At 42.8% G+C, this 14,404-nt stretch overlaps 1 protein-coding gene across 2 annotated transcripts in view; it reads right to left on the bottom strand.

Moving 5' to 3' along the window:
- Window positions 1-1,044: 1,044 nt before the first annotated feature.
- map3k13 (mitogen-activated protein kinase kinase kinase 13) overlaps window positions 1,045-14,404 on the bottom strand; it is a 38,045-nt gene continuing 24,685 nt past the window's right edge. For both annotated transcript variants that reach the window (XM_080456472.1, XM_080456473.1), the window contains exons 4-15: window positions 12,506-12,689; window positions 12,052-12,243; window positions 11,345-11,503; window positions 10,959-11,117; window positions 10,605-10,713; window positions 10,110-10,219; window positions 9,835-9,951; window positions 8,942-9,085; window positions 7,846-8,596; window positions 7,618-7,688; window positions 7,021-7,312; window positions 1,045-4,525 (exon numbers count right to left, since the gene is read on the bottom strand). In XM_080456472.1, coding sequence (XP_080312598.1) covers window positions 4,424-4,525; window positions 7,021-7,312; window positions 7,618-7,688; window positions 7,846-8,596; window positions 8,942-9,085; window positions 9,835-9,951; window positions 10,110-10,219; window positions 10,605-10,713; window positions 10,959-11,117; window positions 11,345-11,503; window positions 12,052-12,243; window positions 12,506-12,689 — 2,390 coding nt within the window. In that variant the 3' untranslated portion in view covers window positions 1,045-4,423. The remainder of the gene's footprint in view (window positions 4,526-7,020; window positions 7,313-7,617; window positions 7,689-7,845; window positions 8,597-8,941; window positions 9,086-9,834; window positions 9,952-10,109; window positions 10,220-10,604; window positions 10,714-10,958; window positions 11,118-11,344; window positions 11,504-12,051; window positions 12,244-12,505; window positions 12,690-14,404) is intronic.

Genomic DNA, 14,404 nt, shown 5'->3' with positions numbered 1-14,404 from the left:
GGGTCTTCAACGTTTTTCAGGCCAAGGACCCCTTAGCTGAGAGAGAGATGAAGCAGGGACCCCCGTACATATCGTATGAAATTGTGTTGCAGATTAAACTTTTTCATCGATTTCATAGATAGTTTAGACGTGTTTGACAGCACTGTCATCAGTGTATGTTGGATTAGTAGGATTACTTAGGATAAGTCGGGGCTTGATCAACCCTGGCTGGGTCACCTGGGCGAGGGTGTATGTTGCGAGGCCCGAAACATTCTATGACCCCAGGCCACAACACTGATGATACGTCCCAGGTGCATCCATGTGATGTTTTTTCGTTATGGATTCATGTTAATGTGTATTTTCAGACATTTAACCACAACCCTCAATACATAAACTTGACCTTTGGCGCTGTACATGGTCTGCTCTTTTTCCCTCTACACCAAACCTCTTTGCCAAAAAATTGCTGATCTACAAGCAAGGCATTGTGAGCTTGTAGATTGCTATTTTTGGCTAAAGTTGTAGGGTTCGAGTGGTTAATGTAAAAATAACAAAACAAAAGTTTCTATCACACAAAGATTTGTCGGACCCCCTGTAGTAACTCTGAGGACCCCCTAGGGGTCCCGGACCCCTGTTGAAGACCCCTGCTGTAGAGCTTATCAGCTACATTGTATCCAGTACGCTAACAATGTATAATTTGGAGATTATGTGCGGTTAACCACCAAAATTGTGAAACAGCAGATCTACAAGCTTACAGAGCGTCGCATCGCAATGCATTGTGAGTTTGTAGATCTGTATATCCTAGGCTTGTAATATGTGTGTAAAACAGACTGATGGAGACACCCTCCTTTCCTGCCCTGCTCTTTGCCCAGGTAACACCCTCAGGTGAATGATGCCAGTCTTTTCCGGCTATGGGAGATACTCACTTATGCTTACAAATAAGAAGCCAATCTGTCCTTCACAAAATTAAAAGAAATTAACTGACAATTAATTAACTGAAGTTGTTTTTCTTTAGAAAACAGACAGACAGAGACCACAGGATGTTTGGTACAGTACATCAGCGTTTATTCCATGCAGTTGTTTGCTCTGATTTTATTCTCCCGGATAACCATTGCACTGTACACAGAATAATACAGGACATTGTCAGGATTGGTTGATCATAATGCCATTCAAGAGGAGAAGGAATTGGAAATATGAGAGTGACAAAGAAACAGATGTTTGGTATAGGACAAAGCAAAAATTATGTTCTACAGTTAGAGTCACTTGCACAGAAACTCAAGTAATTGGTATTTTGGTTAAGAATAGGGACAGATCACTGCAGAATTGACAGAACCTGCATTATACATGTCTCTCGGAGACTGCCTTATAGCCTATATCAAGACATAATCTTTAGGAAAACTTGATGTTGCTGTGCATAATTGTAAAGCCAGCAAGATAAACCTGATGTCTAATGATATCAAAGAGAAGTTCTACACAAGACTTTAATTGATGAGTTTTCAGGATTTTAATTAAAAGACATAAGATACCCCAAAAAAAAATTAAAAGATAAGATGACCAGATCAATGCTGTGATTATGCCTTTTTATGCTTCACAATACTGTCCGCTTCCCATACCCATTTGTTGTGCTTTCTTTTCATAATACTTATCATGAGAACTAACCCGAGACATAACATTTCTAAAGCTGCCTGAAATTAAAAACAACACTAAACATGCCCAGTCATTCATTCATAATAAATTAATTCCATAATCATGTAGACCAGCTACAAAAGAAAAACAAAACAAAAAAGCAAAAACCTCAAAATAATTAAAAACTTTACAACAATTATACCTCACGGGATATATGCCAGAAAGACAATGCTGTTATCAGCTTGGTCTAATTCCCAGTAATTATATTACACTAGGTTATAACATTTCACTCGTAAACATGAGAAGGTTGAACATGGACAGACTCTCAGGTGTATTCAGTACCAGTGGGAAGCATCTCCATCCAGCTTTGAAGCAAACGTTTTCTGGCCTCCCAGGCACAGACTTTCAAAATGAACCCAGTTTTTATGAATCACACCCCAATGCAATGTTCAATACTGATGAAATAACAGATGAGGATCATTTAAATAGCTTGCTACTTGTGGACAGCCAGTTGGCTAGTCAGCAACAAGAGGCCCCAAGCTTGTTGTAAGATACGTTTGGAGAAGACAGAAAACAAGTCACATTACATTTTACAGATGCTTATATACAGGAGAAGCTAACACTGAGATGAGGTCGTTGAAAACCAAGAGCGGACTGGTTGCTCTGTGGCCTTGTCTCTGGCTTATATTCCTTACATTGAATCACAGCCGACTCCACACACTTCAATTATGACATGTATACATTTGACATTAACTTGTTAACTTCAACCCTGACTTGCTATTCTAACTACACAATGATCTAGATGGATGACAAACACTGGGACAAGGAAAAATACCTTATAGCTCCCAAAGATGCAGTATCCCCTTTCAAATATGACAAGATTAAAAACAAAAAGTTATATTGCTAGGATTCCATGAACACAGTGCTCACATCAACACGGTGCTCATGTCACTGGCTGAGGATAGAAGGAATGAAATCATTACATTTACACAAAACAAGGCAAAACAATTCAATGTAGCTGTCGCCATCTAGAGGAGATTGATATATTACTCCAACTCTCATTCAGCAACTTAAACCTGAGCATCAACGTAGGAAAAGGCAAGTTCACAGAAAAAAGGACAGTTTAAAAATATAGGTATTCATAAGCTAATAGCCATAAATTGTTGTCTTTTGTCACTAGTCACTCTGTGTTGTGCCCAGCCAGCTAGACACCCCTTGTCCTGAGCAAACAATCCTTCACCTGAGCATCAAGCTACGTTATTGCTGTTCATTCATTACAACAAAGGAATCAATTAGGTGCCTGTACTTTCGACATTGCATTTCACTGAACGGTGCAGTTAGTGCCTTGCCACAAACACACAACTCTATCGTACTGTATTACCCTGCTAGAAAATTGAAAATGGGAGAGTGTTGGGCCTAATGTTTTTTTTCCTTTCTTTTTTTTGTACAAAAAAGGATACTGCACCATAATGGCAACTAAAACGCTCTACTCCGCTAAATAACATTAATGTCTATTACCACAATAAAGGGTTGAAGAACAAGGCTATCCTTAAGACGTTTTAATATACCTGCATGGTCCATAATAATATGCCACTCAAAAACATTCAAACACACAATTGGTCCAGTCTGGTTTCTCACAGTTCTAGAGCAATCCTGAGATGAGACTTGAAACCATCACAGTCATGTGAAGAGGAAAGGCTTCATATTCATAAACACTGACATTTGATCTGCTCATGACATCTGATTAATGATGATGATCATGTCGGTATGTCTCTGATAAGGATGAGTTGGGTCACACTTGGAACCTGGGAGAGAAATGTCTCTTTATTTATTCTTTTCCTTGTTGTGAGCTGGGTCTGTGTCTCCTCTCCTCTACGTAGGTTGTCCACTCATGCAGTCTTCTGGCAGCCTTTGCACGTACGAGCCAAATCAGACATGCTAGGATGTTTCAGCAGGAATCCTGATGACTAGATGCATACCTTGGTTGGCCAACAAAGGGGAGATGGGCTGGGAGGGTCAGGGTGGATGAGACAGGCTGTTCATGCTGGTGTTTGGACTTTTTTCATGTCTCCCTGGTACACTGCTAGCCAGGGCAGGGAGCACGTTCTGGGGGTTTGTACTGTAAACTCATGATAAAGCAATTAAGTCATTCTGTTGTAATCAGAGAGTGCTGGTTAGTGGGTGGGTGGGTGAGTGGGTAGGGGGATTGATCTAATGCATTGAAAATCTTACAACGGCCACAGCCACTCTTTCGACCTACATCAGAATACTTTTTATGACACCATAAGTATGGGTCAGTCACCTGAGAGACCAGCGCTTACTGATAGACAATAGACATATTTGACACGCACCATAATGACATGACCCTCACTGGTGTCCAGAGGATAATTTCTTCACTGCATCCTTCCCCTCCTCATCATCTTCATTCATCATCTTCACTCTCGATCTCTCACCACCACACAGTCAGCCCATGCTCAGTTTCGTGTCTTTTGTTGTTTTGTATTTTGTATTTTGTTAGTCTCAGAGAATGTACAGAGTTCCTGATTTTCCCTCAAAACTCAGAGAAAAATAAATTATGAATGTTACACGATCTACTGTACAATATCATTCAAAAGGGAATCCCTGCCTTTTGGTTGCCTGGATGCTGGGTTGAAAATGGGGGCAGGTGGTGACAAGAACAAGGTTGGATCTAAGAGCGACTGCATGATGTTTTTGCCATGGGAAGCGTTGTTTACAGTGTGGTCCTCTTATTGCTGTAGTTCCTGTAGGGCTGAGTGGGTTACAATAGCCTCCAGGCAAAGAGAAAGTCCCACTGGGGATTTCACCATGAGGATGGGGCCCCCTGTTTGTTGTTCCTAATGGTGGCATCAGAGCATTCTGCTTCTGAAGAGTCACAATCAGAGTCACCAAACTGTAGTGGATTCTGCAGGGAACACAGTCGAAAAGACAGAGAGATCTTAGTATATATTCAGTGTTACAGATCAAACTTATGCTCAAAAATACATTTATTACAGGGCAGATTCAATGTTCTGATTCAAGGCAGTGTAAATATCAGAGAAAAGCAAGTTATAGGAATAAGGAAAATACTGAGATAAACATTGAGGGGTGTAAAGAGTAGAGGTGTGTGTGTGTGTGTGTGTGTGTGTGTGTGTGTGTGTGTGTGTGTGTGTGTGTGTGTGTGTGTGTGTGTGTGTGTGTGTGTGTGTGTGTGTGTGTGTGTGTGTGTGTGTGCCATATATTTCTGGCCTACAAGTCGTTGATTACAGTGTTAACATATCATATTAAGCTAACAAACTAAAGTGTTACATTTCATATAGATTATCACCCAGGCATTCGTTGCTGCCTAAACCCTCTCTGTGCTTTTATCACTTCTTTCTCCCAGGGCAAATAAAGGCTGAAGAATAAAGACTTTATGAAGCTCTAGAGGCCCCTAGAGGTGATAACTGTTATCAGCCCCCCACCAAACACATGGAACTCAGTTTACACACACATTTGCAATCAAAGGACCACAATGGAAATAAGCTTGAGCCTTTTGGTGTTTTATCCTTTTCACAGATATGTTCAAATATATGGTCATATCTATTTCTTTGGTCAGTAAAAGCATCAATCAATCAAGCCTTTGGGCTGATTGTCAGCTGACCAATGAGCACAAGCTAAAGTGCCACATCTCACTTAATCAAATCCTCTATACTTAGTCAACTTGACCAGTGTCAGCTCAAACTGGAGACATTGACAACAGGAAACAGCTAGTGACGTTCAGCGGATTAGTGAATCATGGCCTCAATATACAGTCTACTATACTATACAGTATATTGTTTTGTTTTTTTACTCAATGACCACCGGTACTGTAGACTTGGCGTGGTTTTGTGCCACATCTTATTTACGGGTATTCTTCTTAGCAGTGTAGACACATCTATGTTCTTTTGGGGATTTCACTATTTTGAGGAATAATTGTGGAAAATCTAACAAAAAAACACTACACTACTTACTGTAGGCCTAATTCCTATCTATTCTTTACATCCTGGGATGACTTGAGTTCCTCCACCCTCAAAACTCTCCTTCTTTTCCTGTCACTACCATAATGTAAAATAAATAAACCTAGCTGTAATAGAGATGCACCGATACAGGTTTTTTCAATTCCGATCCGATCCGATATATCAATTAGGATATTTTTCGATATCCGATATATATGCCGATATCCGAGCAAAACTTTAAATACAAAAAAAAATGCATTACCTTTCAATTAAAGACATTTATTACTGAATATTTTAAAGTACAATAACAGTAGAAAAAACCCAAATACACTATGATCTATCACCAAAAGAAAATACCTATAAATAATAAATTAAAACAATGTGCATACTTAGCTGCTTCTTAAAATTGTATTAAACACAAAAAAAAAAAAAATTACTTTTTTTTATCGGAACGTGGATCGGTTATGTCATGTCCGATATCCGATACGTGAAATAAGTCATATCGGTAGCCGATACCGATACGGTATCGGTGCAACTCTAAGCTGTAACAGCAATGACTGACACTTATCCATACCTACCTATATACCTATACCTGTATACTGTATACTTTTTTTCTGCATACATAATCTACTCAGTTGTCAATTTTGCTTCTCTTTTCTTCAGGGGACATCGCATAGAGTCTGCTTCATTGAATGCACTTTGCTTCCTCCATCTATAACTCACACAACCTCAGGCCACGAGAACACCCTTATTACCCACATCACCTGCATCTCATATCTGTCCTACATACCACTGCAGCATGCCCAAAAGCAAAGCACCTCTTGTACTGAAGACTCTCTGCGGCAACTTAACACATTCAAAATATCATGACTGATAGTTGCAATTGCATTTCACCCTCTCAATAGGACGAAAACCTCCAGGTATCGACCACTCATGTAATTCCCTCGAATGTATTCACCCCCTCCTTGTCAAAAGGAATGCCACCTATTACCCCCTTCGGTGAAGCTTTAGAAAACAAGATACTTCATATCCTCCTTTATATACAGAGCTTTCCTTTTCTGTGCATTAGACCAGAGGAGCATTCAATTTTGGTCATCCTGCTACAAGTAACCTTAGCGAGTCACCCATTTTGCAACGTTAAGCTAATCATCAAATACAGCAACTAGTTAATTCCCCTTATTACATTGTTTCACTCCAACACAAATCTTCAATCACTATGTGTCTCAGTTGACCTTCAATAGTTAGTTTTTTTCTTCACAAAAGACTTCAAATGCATCTATTTACATCTATTTTAAGTGAGATTTCTTCGTTGACACTGCCCCCACCATCCACAACTACAGTGCTCCCAAGTTGTCCCAACCCAAATTATGCAATGAAATGTATGCAAAAAACATTATGCAAAAAATAAACTAAACTAAAACTTCACAAGGCCTTATTATCTGACCTCAAAACTGTGGTCATCAGAGCACAGTTTGCCAAGGGAAATCTGGGTCTTGACCCTGCGTACGGCGCACTCCTTGTCGGACAGGCCGTCCGACTGTGTGGAGATGTCAATGGGGATGTCTGGCGTGTGCGACAGCAGCTCGTCCAGGTGCTCCTCCTGGCTGGTGCTCATCCGCTCCAGGGGCCCGCTGTGGGAGTGGTCGCTGGTGTTGCCCTCCTCTCCGTCGGACACAGACAGGTTCTCTGAGCTGAAGGTGGAGTAAGACTGGAAGCTGCTCATGCAGCGGTGAGGTCTATGGGAACGTAAAGAGAAGGCAAGGGAAAATGGAGAAGGACAAGGGGTAAAGGGGAAAGATAGACAGAAATAGGGAAAAAGTAGATGAGGGAAGACAGAGAGAAAGGATGAGGCAAGAGAAAGGGGCGATGTCCAATAGAAGAGAGACACACAGTAGGGGAATTAATGTAATTATTGACAGAGATTGTTGTAATTCAGTGGTTGTTATCTGACTGGTACTGGGAATTCTAAAATATCATATCCGTCTGAATGAGTTGAGTTAAATCCATGTGAGCAAAATGTTAATGCTAACGCATCTATTACCTCTGTCTCCTTGGAAACTCCACTTCACTGTCCACCTCCCCCTCCTCCTCTTCAGACGACTCATCACCACCCTGATAGAGGAGCAATTATGATCATTAATCCATCATAGTTTCACTGGTCGGTGTCACTGCCTCCTACACACACACACACACACACACACACACACACACACACACACACACACACACACACACACACAATCTCGGCCAGCCATAGCTGTGTACTTACCTTCCTGAGTGGTCTAATTGTGCGGGGCAATCCAGAGGACGCCTCCTGTTCCTGCGGCTCTGCCTTCTCTGCGTCTTCTCCGTCAGCAGCGGGGTCGGGGACCCTGCCAGGCGCTGCCGGTGTGGACGGTGTCCCCTCCTGGGTGCCGAGCAGAGAGTGGAGGGGCGGTTCTGGGTGGCTGGAGGCAGGAGGGGTCTCCTGACAGTGCATGCAGCCAGGGAAGGGGTGGGCCTGGCAGCAGGGGCACAGAGAGCCCGCACCACTACCTGGAATGGGATCGGAACCGGTGGACGTGGTTCGCTGGCGGGAGGCCGCATCCACAGCGGTGGAGATGAGGTCCGGGCTGGAGCCAGAGACGCGCCGCTGCAGGTGATCTGTCTGGGGGCTGCGGAGGGCGGCAGCTGGGCCGAAATAACGCAAGTTGTTGGCACAGTTGGCGATGGCCTCCACACGGCCCTTCAAGGGCAGGAGGGGGCCATCTGGTGGTGGGTGGTGGTGATGAAGGTGATGGAGATGATAGTGGTAGTGCTCCCCGTCGAGGGGCTGGGTCTCCTCTGCCGCCCCAGGACCAGGCTTCAGCATCCCAGGGAACTCACTGTGACTGCCTTTGCTGTTGGCGCGGCGGTGGCGAGGTTTGCTCCGGTAGCGGGCCTTGCCAGGAGGCGTGGAGACCTTGGGGCTTCCAGATAAGGGTGACGGGGAGGGGAGGGGATCAACACTCGGGATACCATCAGAGCGAAGCAAGTCCGGCCTGGATAGGAGTACAATGAGCAATATGAATGCACAAGAGGTAGGTAATTATGCCTATGTTGTTACATTCTATCTTGTGTTAAGAATTGGCCAATGATGCTGAACAGTATATGGCACATGACTTAACTGGAACATAATGAAAGTTGAAATCGAGGTCAATTTGTCTTACTTTCCTGGGCTTTTGGGGATTACTGTATGGATTAGTGTGTGTACTGTATGTAAATCCTATCTTGATGAACCTGCAAATTCTGACATGTGCAGAGCAGCAACAACAGGGAATTATTGCCAAAGGGCTTAAATGTTTTTTTCTCCTATAGAAATGTGTTCAGAATGCCAGGGCTCAAACCTTTTGGTGGGAGGCATCCCAGGTTTATGCGACATGCTTCCTTTCTTTTTGATGAGCTTCTCCACAGCGTTGGGCCTAACAATGGGCCTGACCAAGTGGCGCTTGTAGTTGCCTGGATACTTCTTCTCCACCACTTGTTCTCTCCTACAGAGAGGTGACAACAGCATTAGTTGGGAGATACTGCAGCACAGTGAAGGACATACAGAGCCAAGTGCTTTCTTCGTTAAAGCCCAATGATAGACTGATATGAGTTTTTAAAATGGTGTTTTCCTTGGATGAGAGAACCTAATCTAGGACCATGCTTAATGCATGTCTGTGAAACTCAGGGTTCTCAAAAGATGCTCATTAATGTACAAAAGAATGTACACAAAACTGCAAAATATATTATGCAGAATGTTTCAGTGTAAATTGAGGTCAGGCAAACGACAACAAAACAACAGTTAACACTGTTAACTCATACCCATGAGACAACTCATACCCCCACATTTTTTAATGAAAAGTCAGTCTAAGTAGTTTAGGCTGAAACCAAGAAATTGTCTGAGAATTGGTACTCATGTGACTCACAGAATATACCTTATTGTTTGACTAACCGCAAAATGGCCCAAAATAGCTCCAGAATGCTTCTATGCCCATTATGAAGACACAGTGAGGCATTGCTCCAAGCATGACTATAACTCACAGTAAGTGGCTGTAGTCTGAATATGATTTAGGTAATCTTACTAGGCAGTTATAATAACGGTAATTAGCAGTCAGTCTAATTGGCACAGAGCAGAGTCCATGGCATTTGACAATAACTACAGAAACAATGGGTACAGAGAGTCCCAATAATGGATTAGGATAAAGGTAAGAGAGGATAGTTTGCAAAGCAGTAAGGGGTTTATCAGTGTACTTACTTCATCAGGTCCTTCTCTCGGACCTCCAGCTGCAACATGATGGCACTCAGCTCCATATAGAGGTTGTTGGCTCTCTCCAGTTTTCTCTCATAGTGTTCCCGGATGTCCAATGCATGCCTGAGAGGATCGGGAGATACAAGTATGCACTCTCAATTTCAAATGACTCTCAAATCTGTTTCAAATCAACACTGTTTAGTACAAAATAGTGAAGCTACATCCAGATGACACTGTAAGGCGCTTTGGGTAAGCGCGTATAAGCTTACATGACTTAATACCTGAGTTCATCCCTCCTGCGTCGGATCAGCTCTTCATCCAACCTGTGGATGCAGGTGCCTTCACTTTTGATCTTCTCAAAGTGTTTCTTCACTTCTTCCCTCCATTCGGACTATAAATTACGGACGCACACACACACACACACACACACACACACACACACACACACACACACACACACACACACACACACACACACACACACACACACACACACACACACACACACACACACACACACACACACACACACACACACACACACACACACACACACACACAGTCAATGGTCAGAGAAATGCTTTCAGACTAGCTCAACTCAAGGGTGTGCGCAAAAAACAAGAACAATGTTATCTAAAACATTTTAAGATACAGAGCTTGAAGTTCTTGAACTGCAGTTGAAACGCTATGCTTTTGCATACCAGACTTATCTTTAAAAATCATTTTCTTATCTTGAACCCTATAGCCTATACAAAAGCTGATGTCGTGCAGCAGACCTGGGACTTGAAGTAGGTCTCCTGAGCGGTTCCGAGAATATCAGCAGAAGCGATGTCCAAGTGTAGCAGGATCTGACGAAATGATGGCCTGTTCCTTGGCTTTCCTTGCCTGGGAGGAACAAATGGAGATGGCAGGGGGTAACTCTACATGTTATGCACACAGCTACTGTTAGGGACCAGCAATTTTCTCATTGAGCTTTACTGTGAATTTAACAAAATATATTATATTATTAGTAGCACTTGAGAAGCAGCACTCATACATTTGTATATAATAATTAACATTACTATTACTACAGAATAATGATAAATAAAGATACTTGTATGGCATTTGTAAGTAATCTAAAATTAACTCACCATGTTTGTTTCATGAGGATTTTGAAGCCATCGGGGCAGGTGGAAGGGACAGGTAGGTGGAGACTATTGCTGCCGACCCCCCAGATGATGGCCGAAGAGTCCACGTCTTTGTAGGGGATCTCTCCTGTCAACAGCTCCCATAATACGACGCCAAACGACCTGCGTCACACAAGCAAGGTTACACAGCTTCTAATACACTGAGCAGTAGAACTTTGTTTTCCTCACAGTCCTCCTCATTAGGCCACACACCTCTCAGAAATATGACCAGTGAGATCAAGTGTGGATTATGCAATTATCAACCTGCTGTTTCTCTTCCTGTAACAAGCTAGAATGAGAAATGTATTGCAATTGCAAATCGATAGCTGTAATTTGCTAGGTTCACTTACCAGATGTCTACTTTCTCAGACACAGGCTCATTCCTGATCACTTCTGGGGCCATCCATGCCACTGTACCCGCAAATGACATCTTAGTGCTCTTATCGCTGAGCTCCTTGGATGTTCCAAAGTCAGAGATTTTCACAAAATCGTTGCTGGTCACCAAAACACTAAAACACACGCACACACACAAGAAAATAAGATGTCTTGAAGGTCTTTCAAATGTAATCATTATTATTTAGTCACCGGAACAAAAGACTGTCACAGATCTTTGTGTCTGAATCATCCTTCTGGGGGAGGGAGAGTGACCTATCCAGCAGATTCAGTCTGTTACCATTCTGCTGACTTTAGCGCTGCCGCAGCATAATGATATTGATTAGGGTAATGGGGATAAAGTGAGGGCTGCATGGGCTGGACAAGCCAGGACACTGTGTCTTATAGACTCGCTATAAGGGCTAACGGCTGGTGTTTTCTTAATGCTGAAAATTAAATTCCAGCTCAGACAGACAGACTGGCTAAGAGTCAACTGACTGAGTTGTTGCAGCTTTACCCCTGGAGACCAAAAACACACACAGGGCTGCCTTTCCTCAGCTTTAGCACATTCGTCATAGTAGCTCATGTGCTAATTGATGAACTAAAACATATTTTAACTTGTGAAACAAAATAACTGGGATCGTCCTCTGCAGCTCATTGGATAATCAGACAACGTGTCACTCACTTGGGGGACTTGAGGTCTCTGTGGATGATCTTATGGAGGTGTAGGTAGTTCATGCCACTGGCGATGCCCGAGGCCCAGTCCACTAGAAGCCTGGGAGTGACTTTCCGTCCTGCCCTCAAAACCTCGTACAGCTGGCCCTGGGCGCAGTATTCCATGATGATGCAATAGCATGGAGCCTGGGTGCACACCCCCCTAGCATGGAAAAACACACGGAGAGGAACTGAATTTAAACAAATTACATAACACAATGGCAATTATTTCCTTGTCTCTTATCAGACGCTTGCTAGCCTAACTTCAAATACAAAGGACAGGTGTGATAGGCATTCTGTCCCTAATGACCATCAATTAGAGTGTAATGTGAGAGGGCCACACAGTGCAGTTGCATGTTGAGTATTTGTCATCATAGCAAGTAGTGAAAAGAGCCTAAAAACACACAAGGTGATCACAGACTCACTTGAAACCGATGATGTTGGGGTGCTTGAGTTTTCGCAGGTGTTTGATGTCCGTCTCCTTCTGCTCGCGCACCTTCTTAATGGCCACCTCCTCGGAGTGCAATTTGCCCAGGAAGACGGCTCCCTGAGCCCCGCTGCCCAGCCACTGCAACTCCGAGATCTCCTCAAACGGAACCTCCCACATGTCTGGATGCACCGATGGAAAATGTCAACACATAAAAAAAAAAAATCACATTTTGAAAAATACCTTTTCAAAAACAGCAATCTACAGATCTACAAGCTCAAAACCTTGTAGATGATAGATCGGCTATTTTCACTATTTGTCATACGATAAGAGTATATAGGGCTTAAGTGGTTAAATTAAGAGACGATAGCAGGCCAGTGAGAACAGGACAGCATGTACAAATATAAAAAAATAAACCTCTCATAGCGGTTATCATTTGGTTTTCATTAGATAAACCTTGTTAGTATATATTGTGTTTTATCTATTAAGTAGAAAAACACATAATGTACATAATTAAGGGAGATATGCCACATTATCAGCAAACCACACCAACCAAAAATAAACTGAAGGCCTCGCATGAAAAAGCTGTAAGTGTCCATGCATTGAGGACATGAGTCACATCCTGTTCCATCCTTGTTATGTGGTTATGGAACAAATGTGGAGGAGAGGCTGTGCTGCTGAACACACACTACTGCTATTGGAGCACAGAGGAATGCCAGCTGACCAACCACAGGGCCTAACCCAATTATGTCTGACCATAACTTGTAGGCTGCGCGTCCAGCTACGCCGGGCAGCCCCTGAAGAGGGAGTGAGGCCTCACCTTTACCCTGACCCCAATTCAAATGGACAGCTGTAGCGCCCCGCATACAGCAGCCAATACGCTCGGCCAGGGAAGGCCTAGTCAATTATGGTTTCTAAATACAACGTTAGAAATGGGAGAGGCATTTGAGAAAGGGAGTGGAGTGGTATTAAAAGGGCAGGAGAACTAGGATTGATATTTGATTCCCCCCGCCCCTCTATTCTCATTAATATATGATTTTATTAATGAATTGATTATAATTAACCACAATTCAACCTTCGCTAAAGCTCCGCCCCCACCACCAGGTCTGGCAAACAGCGCTACACATCCATTGACTTGCATTGGAAATCACGGATTTTCCTACATAAATAATCAATCATTTTTGGAGCCAGAGCTTCTAAATCTCTTCTAAATCTCATCAACAAGGCCTGCAGTAGTCTACATTGCAGTAGTAATACATTGTAAAAATGTGCATGATTACTATACTATTTAAACAAACATAATACAGGCAAATATCACTACCAAAGAAAGAGGGAGAAACCGGGTGAGTCATGCAATTTTCCCGATGTTAAGATGTGTGTGAGTTTGTTCAGCAACACAGCTATAGCCTTGGCGTTTCCAGTGCAGATTACAGCTTGGGGAAAGGGATGAAACAGGCCCCCTCAAACCGCTCTGGGTAGATGAAATCACTGTTGCTGGTCCCCCAGCACCTTAGTGTTATTGTGGTATTCCTATTATTGCTATTAATGTTGAAAATTATTGTGTGTGTGAGGGCTATTTCACATTGACAGCCATGATATGAGAGGGGAGCATGCCAGGCCATATGCCAGATGGCAACGGTTGCTAAGCTAGGATTGGACTATCGCTATTGGGGGGTGGGGCTTAGAGAAGGGCAAATTTGTGGCTAGCAAGTGAAAAAAAAAAAATGCACCTAATCTTTACACTTGTAAACTTGTCATGAGATAAATAAAGTGAAGTTGAAGATGAAGTTTTGAACACAATTGACCATATTCACATGGCGGGCATTTTGTTCTTACATTATATTCGGCATGGTGTAAACTAAATTACAGAATGGCATAATGTATAACAAAGTATAAC

The sequence above is a fragment of the Gymnoscopelus braueri genome (assembly GCF_963280865.1).
Source record: "Gymnoscopelus braueri genome assembly, chromosome: 18".
NCBI classification, from domain to species: domain Eukaryota; kingdom Metazoa; phylum Chordata; class Actinopteri; order Myctophiformes; family Myctophidae; genus Gymnoscopelus; species Gymnoscopelus braueri.
Note: the sequence above shows the minus strand (reverse complement) of the source record. Positions and strands in the feature narration are given on the sequence as shown.